The sequence below is a fragment of the Eschscholzia californica genome, unplaced genomic scaffold, assembly GCF_041429995.1.
Source record: "Eschscholzia californica isolate CP2 unplaced genomic scaffold, dmEscCali1.0.p SCAF_4, whole genome shotgun sequence".
NCBI classification, from domain to species: domain Eukaryota; kingdom Viridiplantae; phylum Streptophyta; class Magnoliopsida; order Ranunculales; family Papaveraceae; genus Eschscholzia; species Eschscholzia californica.
Genome location: NW_028238461.1, coordinates 12094754 through 12113641, shown reverse-complemented (window position 1 = coordinate 12113641; position 18888 = coordinate 12094754). Strand labels below are relative to the sequence as shown.

At 34.9% G+C, this 18888-nt stretch overlaps 2 protein-coding genes across 2 annotated transcripts; both read left to right on the top strand.

The window, feature by feature from the left end:
• The first annotated feature begins 1324 nt into the window (after positions 1–1324).
• On the top strand, positions 1325–6778 carry NIK3 (NSP-interacting kinase 3). Its single transcript, XM_086673002.1, has 11 exons — positions 1325–2471; positions 2769–2901; positions 3046–3117; positions 3210–3353; positions 3540–3611; positions 3707–3766; positions 3861–3958; positions 4068–4214; positions 4506–4847; positions 5385–5776; positions 6102–6778. The coding sequence occupies exons 1-11, from the start codon at positions 2369–2371 to the stop codon at positions 6411–6413; spliced, it is 1875 nt and encodes a 624-aa protein (XP_086529128.1). The 5' UTR covers positions 1325–2368; the 3' UTR covers positions 6414–6778.
• A 2032-nt stretch (positions 6779–8810) lies between these two features.
• On the top strand, positions 8811–12470 carry LOC147542755 (protein trichome birefringence-like 2). Its single transcript, XM_086673003.1, has 5 exons — positions 8811–9965; positions 10540–10732; positions 10822–11012; positions 11122–11280; positions 11935–12470. Exons 1-5 carry the CDS (start codon positions 9070–9072, stop codon positions 12275–12277), a joined length of 1782 nt encoding a protein of 593 aa, XP_086529129.1. The 5' UTR covers positions 8811–9069; the 3' UTR covers positions 12278–12470.
• Positions 12471–18888: the final 6418 nt, after the last annotated feature.

The following is an 18888-nucleotide window of genomic DNA, read 5'->3' as shown; positions in this document are numbered from 1 at the left end:
TATGACAACCTCATAATAGAGTGTTTAACAAAGTGTTTCATTGGAGATGATTTGTTAACAAAAACTCTAAAAAGTCATATATTGTAGTTAAAGTGTTAGAGATCGAGTGTCCCATTGGAGATGGTCTAATGTCCAATTATTTGATAATTGTTTTTAACATTTATGTTTGTTCTAGTTCCAAAAAGAAATTTACAAGGAAAGAGTGTGTAAGAGATTAATGGATTCAATAAAGAGTGTGTTTGAATGTGGAAATGTGCACAAGTTATGGGGGCGCCAGTGTTTTGTACCTACCAATCGGCGCATTTTAGAGATTCCCCTCCACCAAAACCAACAGAGAATAAAACTAAAAAGACACCCCCACTGAACTCCAAGGAATTACATAATGACCTTTGTGTTATTGCAAAACTACCATGTAATTTAGGTAATTAGGATTTACTCCTTTTCTTCTTGGAAATCAAATGTTACTACATTACTTCATTGAAGAAATATCAAAGGAAACTACATTTTTGTAAAACGATCGGATCAGACTTTTTTTTTGTTGAAAGATCTGATAAGACTTTAGTTTCTAAGGTCGCACATTTCACACAAATTTATGAATGTATACGGGATTGACACATAGTTTGAGGAAGGAGTTAAAATTGAAAAAAAGATATTAACGCATCAGTTTAACCAATATCAATAAGAAACTAGGGCCTCCAATCTTATATTGTTCATTTATAGATATAAGTAAACATGTCTCTCTCACTCTCTTTAACTTGTCACTCTCACTTCTATGTATCCCTATCCTTACACCTTACAATCTATTGTCGAGTGTATGAAAATTGACATCTCACTTGTATAGATTAAATGGAGGTGAATGTCTATGACGGTGCTTTAAACATAATCAACTTTGTCTTAAAAAGTGTGGGTGAACAATACTCGATGGAGTTGATCACACAAAACTTGATTTTACTGAACAATTTTCAATTTGATTCACCCGAAAATCAATCAACTTCTATATTTCAAATTTATAATAATTGTAATGATTGATTTTAAATTTCAAACTTCTATTCTTTTTTTGCTTAATTTCATTCTTTTCTCATGTTTCGGTCGATTGAATTTTGTCAGACCGAACAATTGAAATCAGTCGAGTCAAATCAAACCGGACCGAATAAGGTCAGATGATGGCTTAATTGACTCGGTTTCGGCCAACGACTTAATCAAACCATCATTGGTCATGATCTTAAATAGTCGAAAACCAACCAATTAAAATTATGAGTAGTTGGGTGGAAAAATAACTATGAAGCATGGGCCTAAAGTAGCACGAGGAGGGACATCCCCTGCCAGAAAAACACAAAAGATCAGAAGCTTTTTAACAGAACAAAATTATTATTTTAAATTTCTCTCTCTCTCTGTTTAAAATCCAAAAGCAAACAACTCAAGCACGTGATCTGCTCCAAAAATTACCTGTTCTTCATCTTTCTCTCTCTAAAATAATTTTCCCTCCCTACCCAAATCCTTCTTCTTTCTCTATTTCTCTTTTTCATTGCTTTATTTCAGTTCAATCAACTCAACCTGTAAAAAAGAAAAAACTTTTTTTATTAATTTATTTGTTTGTTTTAAAAATTAGCCATTTTTTGGTTGTTCTTGAAAAGTCTGTATTTATGTACTCACTCTGTCTCTTTCTCTCTCAACCTTTTTCTCTTCCTTCCTGTTACTGCTATATTGGCTTAGCGTGTTTGGATGTGTTTGGTGTTTTTTCTGTTTGGTGTGATGGGGAAGGATGTGAGAGAAGAATCAAGAGTCAGGAAGAATACCCATAGCCATTACCCAGAGATTAAAATCAACAACAAATTACCCATTTGGAATTTGTGGGAAATACTAGTTGAAAAGGATACTAATAATCAGATTCACCATTCTCAAATCTCATAAAAAGATTTCAAGACATTATGAGATTTTGAAAAAAGGGTATCTCTTTCTTTCTATCTCCTGTTTGGTTTGGGTTCAGATAGTTGTTGAGGATACTGCTTTTGACTGAAACCTGAGTTCATTTATCTTTACTGATTTCATTCTTTTTAAGGTTAGAATTTTATGGGAATATAGATTTGAGCCATTTGGGTATAAAATTTTGTGAAGTTTTTATTCTTTCCATAGCTGAAAGTGGTGTTTTAATAAGAGGTTTCCTGTTTGAGTTTGAGTTTGGGTTGAAGAAACAGGAAGTGTTGTCTTCTTGTTTTGAGAGTTCATTTGTGGTGATTTATAGGATTCTTGGTAGTTAATTGCTTATAGAAAGTGGTTTCTAATTCTGGGTTATTGTGATTTTGGATAATGGGTTATGTTTATGAGAACTAGATGAGTGATTTTTTGAAACTGAAAGTGAAAACTGAGCATGGAAAGTAGAATTTTCCTTCTATGTTGGGTGATTTTACTTGTTTTGGGTTGGATTGATGGATCTTCTGCAACTCTCTCTCCTTCTGGTATAAATTATGAAGGTTAGTTGATATTCTGCTTTTTTTCTTGATTATTTTTATGTTTCTATTGAATGATCTCTTCAAACTTACTTACCCTTTTTTGTTTCTTTTGTCAATCTTCAAGACTTATCCAATATACCCATTACTTTTTTAGTTGGTTCTTTAATGGCACTCTTGAATACTCTCATAGTGTTTACTTTATTTTTTATTTGTTCTCTTTGGTCCTCATTTAATTGCAAGATTATGTCTGTTTTTTATAGTGTTGAAATCCTAATTGACTTGAAAAGAGAGATGACATTTTTCACCTCTTTTTTGTAGTTGTTGCTTTGATGGCTATAAAATATGATCTTCATGACCCATATAATGTGTTGGAGAATTGGGATATTAATTCAGTTGATCCATGTAGCTGGAGAATGGTTACATGCTCAACCGACGGCCACGTATCTGCCTTGTAAGATAATACATTCATTCATCTCTTTAATATTAACATACAATTTTTATAATTAAGAACTATAGAGTATAATAGACCAGATTATGGTTAGAAATGGTTCATTATGGTGCATCTTTTAATAATTCTTTGTGTTTTTGTCATTAGAGGCTTGCCTAGTCAGAGCTTATTCGGGTCTTTATCGCCGGGAATCGGAAACCTTAGTAACCTACAGTCTGTGTAAGTTGAACTATAGTGGGTAGCTTCGAAAATGTCGCCACCCATATGACTTTGAAATTGCATTAATATCATCGACATTCTCTTCTGTATAGGTTGCTGCAGAATAATGGCATCTCTGGTCCCATTCCTGCTGAAATTGGAAAATTGGAGAAGCTACAAACACTTGATCTTTCGAACAATAAATTCAGTGGGGTGATTCCAAATTCTATCGGAGACCTGAAAAACCTGAATTATTTGTAAGTATTGAAAATCTAATATAGCTTGAATTTCCATTACTACAAGTCCATGAAGGTGTCCGGGATTGAAGCATCAGTCAACTTGAAACTGGTCGGAGTTCAAACTAATTTCTAGGTGTGATTTTTCTTTGGTATGAAAATTAATACTCTTTTTGTATTTGATCTTGATATGATTATATGAATCAGGAGGCTAAACAATAACAGTCTTACTGGACCTTGCCCTGAATCTCTTTCCACCATTGAAGGTCTAAGCCTCGTGTACGTCTCCATATCCCTGTTACCATTTGTAACTTTCTCCTTCAAATAGCTTGAAGTTTGCTGACAAACTGTTTTGAACTGAAAATTGCTTTCAGGGACCTTTCTTATAACAATCTTAGTGGTTCCTTGTCGAGAACATCTGCAAGAACATTCAAGTAAGACACTCTTTCTCATTCTCACTTAAATAATTCCTTACGCTGTAACATTTGCTCATTCATAGTACTCTCTCCCCCTCTCTCCTCTCTGCAGAATTATCGGGAACCCATTAATTTGTGGTCCGAATTCACTAAGCAACTGTTCTGCTGTGTCTCCTGAACCACTTTCCTTTCCACCAGATACTCTAAGAGGTGATTTTTCTTATGATTTCTTTGCATTTATTTGTAAGCATTAATCTAAAAATCTTGACGGGGTTTATCCATTAATTACTCTAAACATTTGGAACCTTCTACTCCACAGAACCATCACAACCAAGGGGAAGAAGCCACCACACGGTTATTGTCTTTGCTTCAAGTGTAGGTTCTGTGTTTTTGCTTATTGTCATATTTGGATGTCTTCTCTGGTGGAGATATAGACACAACCAGCAAATTTTCTTTGATGTCAACGGTTAGTGCTTTCTATTCACATATTGGTTTGACAGTATCATGTTTTGAGTATATGTTTGCAAGATGAAAATACAACTATCGGCAGATGGGTTATGATATACCTGCTGAAAGAGTTCATTTAATTATTTGATACTCGATAAAATTACAATTTACAAATATAACACATTCAAAGGCATTTTTGATTTCGCATAAATATATATGTTATAACATAATGTAGTTAAGTAATTGTTTACTCGACTTCCATTGTTTGTGCTTATGCCTCATGTGTCTGACTATTATTCAACCTTTGCAGATCAGTATGATCCTGAGGTATGCTTGGGCCATTTAAAGAAGTATTCCTTTAAAGAGCTTCGAGGGGCTACCGACCATTTTAGCTCAAAGAATATTATAGGGATGGGCGGATTTGGAGTTGTTTACAAGGGAGACCTACAAGATGGGACTGTCGTGGCCGTCAAAAGGTTGAAGGATTATAATGCAATTGGAGGTGAAATTCAATTCCAAACAGAAGTAGAGATGATAAGTTTAGCAGTCCATCGGAATCTCCTTCGTCTTTGTGGATTCTGCGTGACAGACACTGAACGTCTGCTTGTGTACCCCTTCATGCCAAACGGAAGTGTTGCTTCCCGACTAAGAGGTGAATGATCTCTGTGATTATCTTTCTTTTTTCTGTCTATTAATCTTTTTGCTCTGTTAAACCCAAAGGGCCTTTTGCACAACTGCAAGATATTCGTTTGCCATCGTTGTGTGAATAGTCCCACAGTGATTAAGAGAGGTCTCGTAGGACCTAGGGCTTCTCTAACAAATCCAATTGGCTTTGAGTAGGAATCCCACAAACTTAATACAGTATCAAAATTAGGCTTGTCTTGTTGTGGCCCAATGGACACATTTACTCCACGTCACCCAGTGAAAATGTGCTCGGCTGATCGGCTCAAATAACATTGTGCCTGAGGATGTGTGAGAATAGTACTACATGGACTAACAAAAGTATCAGGACTAATTATGTAATATTTGGGGCCTCTTCACTCACTGCCAGTTGGTTTGGAGTTGGAGACCCGCAAGCTTAATAACCTTGTATGCCTATAGGCGGCCCTACCATAGTCTATTAGTATTAACATGAGATGAGAAAATATCATTGAAGAACCTATGTTAAGTTCATATGTCATTGTACCAGATCAGATTCATGGTGAGCCAGCCTTAGATTGGTCAAGGCGCAAGAAGATAGCACTAGGAACAGCTAGGGGACTGCTATATTTACACGAGCAATGCGACCCTAGAATCATACACCGTGATGTGAAAGCAGCCAACATTCTACTTGATGAAGATTTCGAAGCAGTTGTTGGTGATTTTGGATTAGCAAAGCTCTTGGATCACCATGATTCTCATGTGAGCACAGCTGTTCGTGGAACGGTTGGTCATATAGCTCCTGAGTATCTATCGACTGGTCAATCATCGGAAAAAACTGACGTATTTGGATATGGTATCTTGCTCTTAGAACTCATCACAGGTCAGAAAGCTTTGGATTTTGGACGGGTAGCGAATCAAAAGGGTGTGATGCTTGATTGGGTAATCTCTCTCTCTCTCTCTCTCTCTCTCACACACACACACACACACACACACACACACACACTCTCTATTCACTCCTTCATCACTTTTTGCTAGTACTTACCCCGAATTCAACCACCCGCTCGGAGTCCCCCAACGGCCCATGCAATCTAACAAACCATTTTTGGCCCTGTTGGGAAACTCTACACCCGCTTAAGTCCAGTAATGATCTCTGAAGTCCTTGGTGCAGTTAGCAGCTAGTGGTCATGAGATGGGCTCAATTTTTTTCGAAGTTTGTTGGGCGTGACTCCCGATTCAGGACTGACAATAATGTTCACATGTGTAGGTGAAGAAGCTCCATGAGGAGGGAAAACTCAATCTGATGGTGGATAAAGATCTAAGAAACAACTTTGACAGAGTTGAGTTAGAAGAAATGGTTCAAGTTGCTCTTCTATGCACTCAATTCCATCCATTACTACGGCCGAAAATGTCGGAAGTGGTGAGAATGTTAGAAGGTGATGGCCTTGCAGAGAAGTGGGAAGCCTCACAGAAAACTGATACACCAAAATTCAAATCATTTGATATCCCACAACAAAAATATTCAGACTTTTTAGAGGAATGTTCAGGTCAAGCTATAGAACTATCTGGTCCAAGGTGACAACAACCCAAACCAAACCAAACCTCTCTCTCTCGATCTTTATGTGCGTGTGTTACTACCAATTTCCGTCCGCAAGTTTGAAGTACTTGAAGGTGAAAGATGTTCATAACTTGATTTTAAATGCATGTATGCATCTGTACAAATCAAAAGCAAAGTCATGCATAAAGTATGTGGATGTGGTAAGGGTAATGTTAGAGACTGTTGATTTGTGATGAACTTTAGTCTTACCATTCATTTTTGGAAGTTGGAAACTCTTGCATGCATCTGTACAAGCTTATCCTAATTATTAAGGGATTTTGTAAAAGAAACAGTGATGTACAAGATGATGATGATTTTGGAACATAAATTTGAAAATGTTGCTGCTAGTGTTGTTCCTGGTGCACTGATTCAACAATCAATCTTCTCGATTCACTGAACCGAAATACTAAAGTATCTAGTTCTAGCTTTGATTTTATTCGTAACTAGATTTGGAAATATTTTCGTCTATGAGTTAACAGAAAAAAAAAAAAAAAAAGGTAGACAAGTCTTTTGTATTTCTAACCAGTAATGTCCTTACCAGAGCAAATGATTCGTAATCGAATTTGTTATTAACGTAAGATTGGAAAGAGGAAGTATATTCCTTCTGTGTTTTCTGGTCTATTACTATAAAATCTTCTGCCAAAAAAAATGAAGTTGGAGGATTAGAAGAAAAAAAATGTTTGACCGAAACGATGATCTATTTGTTTTTAGGATAATTAAACGTCACCTATAGCACCATATAGTTATGATGGTTGTCTAACATGGTACAACGATTAACCTTTCAATAAGATGGTTGAACTAAAAAGTAGACTAGACACTTACGTGAAATGAACTCTGCAAGATCTCGCTACTAACTCTTCAATTTTATTTGCGTGGACTTTAAAATGCTCTTCTACTAATTCTCCAACAACAGACTACTTCTTGGTGCAGTGGTTTGATACTCGCCCCGCAATTCAGATCCAGTTAAAGCTAAGTGGTCTTACATTTTTACCCTTGTTATAATTGAAACTCGGTTAGAGTTAACCCTAACTTTGTCAAAAGTTCGATCACCAATATAATATACAATCGCAATCGGATTCGATAAAATCTTCTTTTTTATGGAGTTTGATTGCTCCGTTAGTTTCTAACAGGTTAATCAAGTCATCGTCAATGTCAATGCCCATTTGCTGTTTGGTGTAGCTAAAAATATGATTAGTAGAGATTGATTTTGTATACAAATTACGTGATTTAGGATTCAAACAAAAGAATATTAGACCCATGCGCTCTCTGACTTTATGATCTATTCTCAGAGGTCAGAAGTAATCGAATTCCACCAAAACTACAATTGTAATGCATACTCCTGTATCGGATACCATTTTGCAACCTAGATGTGGCACACCAATACTAAGCTTATCTATCTATAGCTATAATGTAGAGTGGGCAAACTCTATGGCCAGGCCTTGAATGAAGAAAAGAAGAATATGGCTATCTGATCCAACGACCCAGTTTCAATCTTAATGGAGATGTAAAAGGATATCTTGTGATCCGTTCGATTTATCATAGTTCAAATTAACCAAATTATCAGGTCTCACCGTCAGATATTTAATGGACGGTTCAGATTTTGTTTAAGCACAAAAATCACGAGACTGCTGAGCAAACACGTGTCTCTAATAACCTTCGCCTTGGCATCGTAAACCCCCACGACTCAGAGTTTTCTGGACACACACAGCCTGCAGAATGACTAAAATACCCTGCGAACTTTAGTAAGATTTTTATTTTATTTTCTATATTTTCTCTTTAAACAAATTTTATCTTAGTATAATCCTTACATCCAACATTAACAATTCAACCAAATGTGTCACGAGCCTAAATTTTTGAAACAATTGAGCAAGTTTTGCCGAAAACAACAATTGCAATTGAAAAGGTGTCTAAGATGTTCTTCAATTGATTTATATTTATGCATGCAACACTTTCGACAAAATAATTAGATAAACAATCCAAAAACTCTTTGACTACAATAAGCATTTAACGTGTAGTCACGACATTAACAATTCAACTGAATATGTCGCGAAAGTAAGTCTATAAGACAATGGAACAAATTTTGCAGATGAACATAAGTTTCAAATGAGAGCTTATTTCAAATGTACTTTAATCAGTTAAGCACTGGACATAAAAATTTTATATGGACAACTTTAGAACGTCTAAGACTATAGTAAGAAATTATAAGCATCGCCTATGATACAAAAAATATCCTAACTCAGCTAGACAGCTGCTATTATTATTCTTATATCTTAATCTCTTTACTAATTTAATGTTCTAAATAATTATAGGTAGAGGGGTGTTTTGGTAATTAACACGCCCTCTCTCTTGCTCTTTCCACTTCTCTCTCTTTTGGTAGTTCCTCATGAATGGAACAGAGAAAGTAGTAACAGCTTTCACCCAAAGACTCTAAAAACACTGACAGTCAAGTTCAAACAAGTTTAGTTTTTTCTTCTCTTTGGATTCTCCGAAAACCCTTTTCCTTTTCAATCTCTTATTTCTCTCTATCTAACTATATATTTTTCACAAGAGAACTTCATAAAACAATTAAACAAGTTGTTCTGACATCTGGGTTGTGATTATCTTTCTGTTTTTTGGAGTTATAGATTAAAAGAAGTTGATGATGATGAAGAAGAAGAATGGGGTTTTAGAAAAAATCATTTTTGTTCTATCTTCAAAGAGAAATTTGATTGTTGGTTTTTGTTTTGGAATTGGAGTTTCATTATTTATTTTCACAATTGTCTTCTTCAATCATAGTAGTACTTCTTCAATAAACCCATCATTTTTAAATCCAATGTTTCAAGGTTTTAATGGAATTTATATGAATTCTTCTTCTTCTCTCTCTTCATGGTATTTTCCATTTTCATCTTCTTCTTCTTCTTTCATTGATTTGTTACAGAGGAATGAAGAACAGAGGATTCAGCATAAACCAAGTGATAATGAATTAGTTTTAAAGAATACCCATGAAGGAAAACTCATTGATGAAGAAAAAAATTCAAGTTTTTGTGTTCATAAAGGTGGATTATCAGTTACAGAAGAAATCAATGGAAGTAAAGGAGAAGAAGAAGACACAAGTTTTTTGGTTTCTAGTGAGGGCAACTGTCAAGGAAAATTGACTAAGAAAGTAAAAAATGTGAGCTTTCCCAATGCAAAAGAGGAAACATTTCATGAGAGAAGACAAGAAGAAACAAGAACCCATGTTCATAGAAATGAAGGTTTTAGAGAGAGAATGACTAACAAATACAATAGAAAACATAAGATTAATTCAGAGAGAACCCATGATCATCAAAAGTTTGAAGTTTCTTTTAATGATCATGGAGATGAGAAAAGGGTAGGAAACTATTTTGGTGATTGTGATATTTTTGATGGTAAATGGGTGAAGCTTGATAAGAAATCATATTATCCTTATGGTTCTTGTCCTTATATTGATAGAGATTTTGATTGTCAATTGAATGGAAGACCAGATGATGAATTCTTAAAATGGCAATGGCAACCAAATGATTGTAAAATGCCAAGGTAAATTTCTATATCAAACTTGAACTAGATCACTTGAATTCACCGAACTTGAGCTAGAATTCTCTATGAACAAGTTCTATTTAAACTAGACTTTTTTGTGAGAAAATCTTCGCACTACTGTATTCAAGTTAGAGGTCATTGGGCTTAACTCTCCTTGAAAACAAACGTGTAGGGAAAGGGTTGCCTTTCAGGCTTATCTACTGTGCAAATTCTAATGCCCAAGTGATCTAGGACAGTTCTAATAGATCCCCTCAACTCCATGATTAATTGACTAAAGTCACCCGTCACTTGCATATGTGTGGGGCTAAGGTTACAAAATCCCGATAATTTCCTAAGTTGCTTTGGTAGCAAGTTAAAGCCCATTGGGAAATCCTTTCTTGCATGAAGAGGAAGTGCCGAGTGATTCGAGCCCTAGCATTGAGGATATGTATTAGCATTATCGCACATGTCTTAGAATTTGTGAAGTAGATAAGTCTTTGGGGGTCACTGCAAGCCGATTTTCAAGGAGAGTTAGGCCCAATGGGCTCTAACAATCATATATGACTTGTGAATACTAGTACAACTTTATTGGCAGGTTGAATGCAACTGATTTTCTAGAGAGTTTGAGAGGAAAAAGACTATTATTTGTTGGAGATTCATTGAATAGAAATATGTGGGAATCTCTAGTTTGTATTCTTCGAAACGGCATTAGAAATAAGAAAAGAGTTTATGAGATATCAGGGAAAACCGAATTCAAGAAGAAAGGAGTCTATTCTTTTAGATATGAGGTAAGTTTCATTTAACTTTAAAGTATGTTATCTAGATGCTTTCTTACTTTCTAAATGTTGTGTTTTGCGTTTGTTTTGATGAACTGTAGGACTACAATTGTTCCATAGATTTTGCGAATTCGCCGTATTTAGTTAGACAATCATATTATCATGGTAAAAATAGATCAATGGAGACTCTAAGGTTGGATTTGATTGACCAAACAATATCGGCTAATCGTGATTCTGATATCATAGTCTACAATTCGGGTCATTGGTGGACTCATGATAAAACTTCTCAAGGGTAAGTAAGGCTATTCCTGTACACGGAAAAAATGTATGTTCTTATTGCCTATCTGTCCTAATCTGAATTCTAATTGTCAATGATTATCTGTAATTTGGTTTTCTTTCAGAGAGTATTATTATCAAGAAGGTAACTTTGTATACCCAAAACTGAACCCACTTGAAGCATATGAGAAAGCTCTAACTACATGGGGCAGATGGGTTGACAAGAACATTGATATTAACAGAACTCAAGTTGTTTTCAGAGGATATTCCCCCACCCATTTCAGGTGAAGAATCTATGACTCGTTAATTTCCATCTTCGTTTGTACTTGAATAGATCTCATCGTTGTTTCAAGTACTATCGATACTGTCTTAGATTAGGTGTCATTGTGGGGCCTAGGGTTTGTTCTTGGCATGAGCTCTCACAGCTCACAAGCTAATGGAAAAACATAAACATCCCAAAGGTATTGGTCCCACACCTATAGCTTGGGGCTCAGGCACTCGCCTAAACGATGTGGGACTAAGTGTGGTCTCGCACCTACCACTCACAAGTGAGCCATATACGTGTGTGTATATATATATATTATATATAATATATTGTGTCTATATGTGTTGTGGTTTTGGGGTGAGAGAGACCCAAGATTACACAACTCTGATATCAGAGCTCAAATAAAACAAATATTAGCACAACAGTCTATTGAAGTTAAAGACAATGTGTGAGGGGAAATTGTTCGGATAATCCCACATTGGTTGTGGAAGGGACAGTGGATCTGTTCATAAGTGTGAAGGAAAGTCGCACCTTTTGAGCTTGATTTTGGAGTGAGGAGCCCTAAGACCACCCAACCTTGTGTGTTAAAAGGGGACCCAACTGTTGTGCGTTAAAACGGGTGTTGGTTCTTTATGCAAGTCTCATAGTTGTGATTTCATTGAGATATCTGCAGAGGAGGGCAATGGAACTCAGGGGGGCAATGCCACAGAGAAACAGAACCGATATTAAACGAAACTTACTTGGAGAAGTACCCGTCAAAGATGAAAGTACTCGAAAATATCCTTCTACGTATGAAAACTCCAGTTCTATATCTAAACATCAGCAAGCTTACTGATTATCGGAAAGATGCACATCCTTCAATTTACCGAAAAGAATACAAAACGATCGAAGAAAAGATGGCAGCTGAGAGTTCTCAAGATTGCAGCCATTGGTGCTTACCCGGGGTACCCGATACTTGGAATGAGTTACTCTATGCTTCTCTCCTAAACTCAGCTATCAAATCACTCAAAAACTAAAATCAACTTATCAAGAAAAGTTCCGTGGCCAATCCTATACGATGGCACAAGTAAAATTGAGTTCTTTCTTCATTTTCAACCATTTAGAAAGTTCACAATTTTGTCGAATGCAATTTTATCAAGCGCTTGTAAATTTGTTTTTGTAAATTTGTTTACTTTGGGAGTTTGGGTAATGAAGTTCTCTTATTACTTAGAGTGGAGATCTTACCTGCAATATATCTTTGGAACCAGAAAACAGACAGATTTTCATGGATGGAGGATGACATTAACACAGTTAATAGGAAACATAAAACCGAAAAGGTAGCTAGAAAAGAGAAACATAACAAAGTCACCATTGTTGAACTAGAAGTGAGTATATAGTTCTCCAGTATATCCTTCTACATATGAGAACTCTTGTTCTATTTCGGTTTTAAGCAATTTTCCGAAAGTGAGGTTAGGCTATATCCTACCCTCAGCCCTATACTGCATCCGCCACTGATTGGCCAGCATCAATTTTTTCGGCCACTAATTTCTCACATTATACTGAATCCACATGACACATAAAGCTACAGACGAGCCTATGTGTATTCATCACTTTATGTATATACGTGGCAACGAGATAATAATGTTTTATTTTTTATAACACATATCCGAAATTATACTAATTAAGGTTTTGTCTCTTAACAACTACTAAAAGAAAGATATATGAACGATTAATTCTACTTTTAAATTCATCTTTATATATTTTGATAGAACACAAATATATATATAGGAGTAGCTTATATGGGACTCTAGGTGAAGATATAACAAACCACAATTATTATTCTTCCATTGTTGAAGATAGCACATATAGAGTCGTGTTTGAGTCCACTTAATAATCATCTAATAAATTATACAACACCATTATATGATTAGGTCAAAAGAGATAATTGCTAATGTCACTACTCACTAATAACAGTACTAGCATTTAGGACATAGTACCTTACAAGGCTTGCCTCTTTTCTACTCTATGTACACATGTTTCAAGTACTACAATTAATAATTAATAATAAGATGATCAAACTTCCATTTTGTTAATTTTGTATTGTGTCACTAATGAATATGAGGTAAATAAAGGACTACTTTTGCCCTAAAAACTGCAAAGAGAATTCATCTTCTTTTTGACTCTCTTTTCTCTAATCATTGCTTATTTTAAAAATTAGTTTTTTAACTTAATAATGGCCGCGGCTTTGGGGAATAAAGAAAATTCTCCGGGAAATAAAGATTTTTCTTAAAACTAGTCAAATAAGATTGACTTTTTATGTTTCTTTTTATTGCTAAGGGGCTTCTAATTTTAGAAGATGCTATAAAAAAGGCTCCTCCATCTCATCACCTCTCTCTGCCACCTAACCTTCTCGCCACCTCATCATCATCTTCTCCGGCGAAGGTCGCCGGCCGCCGGCAAATTTTCCGGCCGACGACCTTCAAACATTAAAAAAAAAAAATTATCTTTTTCCTCTCTCCTCTTTCTCTCTCTAATTTTTTTTTTTTTTTTTTCTCACAATCACTCTTCTCTCTAGATCTGGTGAACCTAGATGGTATGTGAACAGACCTTCAACAAGGTCTGTTCACAGACCATCTAGATCTGGTGAACCAGATCTGGTTCACCAGATCTAGAGAGAGAGAGAAGAGTGATTGTGAGAAGAAAAAAAAAATTAGAGAGAGAAAGAGGAGAGAGGAAAAAGATAAATTTCTTTTTTTTTTTTTACGTTTGAAGGTCGCCGGCCGGAAATTCGCCGAAGAAGATGATGATGAGGTGGCGAGAAGGTTAGGTGGCAGAGAGAGGTGATGAGATGGAGGAAAACTTTAAAAAAAAATGTATTTTGTATTCCCTATAAAAATTTATTCTCCGGAAAACTTTAAAAAAAATTTGGATTCCCTCGAGAATTTATTCTCCAGAGAATTTTCTTTATTCCCCAAAACCGCGGCCTTAATAATTAAATTTTTTTTATTATTTTAATTATATTTACCATGAATTGATAATCCATAGGTTATAAAGGATACGTGGTTGAATTCTATAATAATAACATTAATCAGAAATTCATTCCTAAAATCATAATACTTTGGATATGCCATCAAAGTATTATTATCCTCGATTTACTATGGGCCATAGGAAACTCTACGTGTTCGTACCAAATCGACTACGCTTATAATATTAATTAGTTTGTTAATGGTTCTCTTTAAGGAAACGAAGATGTTAATTTATATTGTCACAAGTCCCAAAATTATCTACTTGATTTGTTTATACAACCACCATCGTATGTGTTGCTAACTTCGAAAAATAAAAAATTACTCCGTAAGTTAATTCAAACAAGTCCATAATAGATGTATCTTCATTTTCTAGAGAAAAGTATAGTGTATGTTTTAAACATAGACGAGTACATAAACACTTCACACACGATCTAAACTCACAAAATGTTAATGCAAACATAAACATATTACATGATTTTTTGTTCGAACCGACAACAATCTTTTACCAATGGACTATATAGTTTGTATATATTTTAATTATTAACCTTGTGAAAATTCTTCTATGTATGCAAATACAAATGTACCATTACCTTGACAAAATCACTCTGGACATTTTCTTCTCAACAACACGGTATCTTCTGTGTGGCATCATCTTTTTCAGCCATCAATCAATCAGACTGGATAAACAGTAGAGATGCTTGAAGACCTCCAAAACAACTAGGGTTTATTCTCCCTCTTCTAGCTACTGTATCAATCACCCACATTCATTCTCAGATCCTTCCTTTGGTAGTATTGTTATTTATATTTGTCTACGACTGATTCATTAATGGACCCAAAATCATCATTTAATAAATTAAACAACACTCCTAAATTTTACTCTTTTACATTTCAAGTTAGATTTCAAATATAATATTCTAGAAGAAATTTTTTTATTTTTTGTGTTTTTGTTTTTCTGTTGAATGTGAATCTCTAACAAATAATATGTAGTTTCTTCGCATAGTTTTAGTACTTGGACATGTTTACATCTCTAATCAATTCATACTTTAAAACAAATTTTTTTTCAAGTTCCCTTAGACTTGTTTTGAAAGCTGAGACTTTTATCAAGATCTTAAAATAAAAATACGTAGAACAACTAAAATTACATACCCAATTGTTTCAGATTTCAAATTCAAATCTACAAAAAAAATAAACGACACTTCAGTCTAGAATGTAGTTAGTTCTTGGTGGTCCGATAATCAAATTTGGTCCATTTGCGCTGTGCAGTTTGATTTAGTTTTATTTGACTCCTAACTTGACTTATTTGACTTCCATTTTGACTTATTTTCTTGATGTGTAGTTTGAAAGAAGAATCTCACCACTAAAATAATTATTTACTTCCATTGTTTGACTACTTTATATGATTTAAGTTTAATTAATTAAAATTGGGGATCCGAAAACGCAACTTAATTGGGTAGGTTAAGAAACATGTAATCAAAGAGAATGGTCTTACTAATATAATGGGTACTTTAATAGGAAACTTATTCGATCAAGTTGGTTTGGATCTATATATCTACTAGAATCGTGTCGGCCACTTTTATTATGGGGGTTTACATGGCCACCCATCCAACCCATACCAACTTCCTAAGGTATAATGGTTGTGACCTAAATTATGTTGGGGCATATGAAAGCGAAGACTTTGATTCTCTGAAGTAATTTTCTCCAACTACATAGAGTAGTATAAAACTATAAATCATCAAGATGTTATTGCAGATATTTGAATTGAATACAATACTCAATGGAAATAGTGAATATGGGTAATGGGTTCCTAAATTGGGTCGCAAGTAGGTTTGGGTTGAATTAATTTTTCATTTGTATTGTTCCTTATATATTCAAATGAGTATGTCCACGTTCCACGCATAGGAATGGTGGTGGAGGTGAGCGTGCCAGGAAGTGGTAGTCGAAATTTGTAGGTAAAGATGAATATTGAGTGCTTAAAAAGATAACCGGACTTTTGTCTTTTCTTTTTGTCAAAAATAAAGATGCCTCTTAAGTCAGTATTGACTGACCACGTTTTTATTCTCCGAAAATTATTTCAGATGTAATTAAGTTGCAGCCTCTTTTTTTCACTTTGAACATTCAATACCTGAATCAAGAACCAATCGGATGATGTCCTCACTATTGAATTGGACTTGAAAAAAAATTAGAGAACCTCAAATATGTCACGAGGTAGTGCTTCTTAATCGTAATATACTTGCACAAATAGCTATATCAATACATGATTTTCAATGAGATCATTAAACTAGGGGATTAGAGAAATTCGCCAGAACGATTCAACGGAGTTCTCGAGTCTAGAGCCGACGGACAGTCGAACCCTGAAAGTGGTTTCAACTAGATCGCCCCGATGAAATAAACACATCAGGTTCGGGTTTTAAATGCTATCTGACATCCTTCCCGAACCCGACCAATTTACCTAACATAACCCGCTCGACAATGTCTTACATTTCCCCAATAATACCTATATGAATTGTACATATGTATATATAGATAACATATTTCATCTGTACGGTGAAAGCCCAAGACCTGATCGTCGATGCCCGATCAACTTGAAAAGTTTGACGGGTTTTGGACAACAAAGGTTATAAAAATAATATGTCTGGGTCGTCCTATAATCTTAATGGACATAAAATTTTGAAGCCCGATTGACCCAACCCGACACGATAAACCCAGGGTCACCCAAGCGCCAAGCCGGCCCCATTCCCTCCCCTACTTTTGAACCTTAAAGGCCAGTGGATGTAGACTTTTGGTAACCCCATCCTAATGGGGAAGATTGGTTGGGCCCGTCGAGTAACCTGCTGGTTTAAAGGTAGCAGTTATATGTAGTTGCAGACAACCCCCTCTCCTCATAAACACAATATGTTAAAAGAAGAAGACAAGGAAAACCCAATACATGAAAGTTTTTGTTTGCAAACCATCCTTGCATTTATCAATTTTCAATTGAGATCCCTTTTATCAAGTAAATATTAGTAAGGTTTACTTCCCAAATTAGTCAGTGACCCTCAATATTGTCAAGCATTCTCAATTGACCCCTTTTTTATGTCATTGCTGGTTTCGATTAGACTTGTCAAATCCTCATTATTGCATTTGATTGTTTTATCTCCATTTAACTTCAATTTATCTCTTTAATATATTTTTTTCGTCTCTAATGTCTCACTCATCTTCATCTTCTCTCATTTTTTTTATGTGCTCAAGAAAGTCTGTGCCAGAGGCACATAAAGTGCAGCAACAAAGACATAGATTAATAAGTAAGTAAGCAAGTGGAGTTGATGTTGCTTCTACTGCAAAGCAAAGCTCAGAGTCTAGCTTTCAGAGTGCTTCTGGTCCAAATAATTCCCACAATCAGATCGATCACACGTCGTTTCATAAGATCTCAATTGGCGAGGCTTAGTTCGACGTAATATTTAAGAGAATATTATATACAAATCAAGGGCCATGAGAAATAGTTTTCTCCTTTTTATTGATTCAAATGTAAGAGATGAACTATGCAATCAGGACAAAAAATTGATGCCTATAATAATTGATGCTTATAGTAGTTATGTATAATTTACAATATCTCACCTACTTAATGAGTCAAATTAATACTTCGTACTTATATGATTCAAATGTAAGAGAAGAATTATGCAATCAGGAAAAAAAAAATTGAAGGGTGGCTTTAGTCAGTACATTGTTTTTCATTTAATCCTCCTATGATGTGATAAAAACACATGCTCGTGCCCTACGACACAAGCTACTACGACCAAGCTATTAGCTATACCTAGTATATATGTATTGTACATTAGTTTCAATAACCATTAAAGTTATCTTTATAAACCTTACTATTAACACAATAAATGGATCTATTCTGCCCACGAGGGATCAATTTAAGTTTGGACTCGATACTCATTTAGCGCCCTAAAGTAGTTCCTACAACTATTTTTCCTTCGGTCAATTGTAACTAGTGATATTTTTTTTCTTTCCAAAGTATTTCATCTGTAGCATTCTTCTTTTTTTTGTTTCCTTCATCGAAATGGGGATCACAAAAACTTGACAATACATATATATATATATATATATATATATATATATATATATGTTAACATTAGAAAAACAAAATCACGTCTTTCTCCATCATCACCACTATTTCCTTCACCACAATCCCTGATGTCATCTATGTCTACACATATCCAGTTTTAACATAAAACCCCCGTATCAAAGCTTCATGATTTTTTGAGTTTCGTCTTAACCAGAGAGGGGAAGAAATAGTGAACAAAAAGTACATAAAGAGTTGGAGATGGTGGTGGTTGTAATGGAGATGTTGGTGGTAGTGAAAGTAAAAACTGAAAAAGACTAATGATTTTTTCTTTTGATGAAATTCGTAGTTAGATGGATGATAGACCATTTGTGGGTGTTTGGTTTCCAACAAAAATAAAATGTAAAGATAGAAATAATTTCGAAAGAAAGGGTAAAAAGATAATAAAACAATGGTTGATATAGTTTTGTAGGGCATTTGGAATGTTGAACAAATATGAGGGTTATTGAAGTTACTCACAATCTAGGGCGAAATTGGAATTACAAATAAATAAGGGGTCGAATTGTGAAAAGTAGGA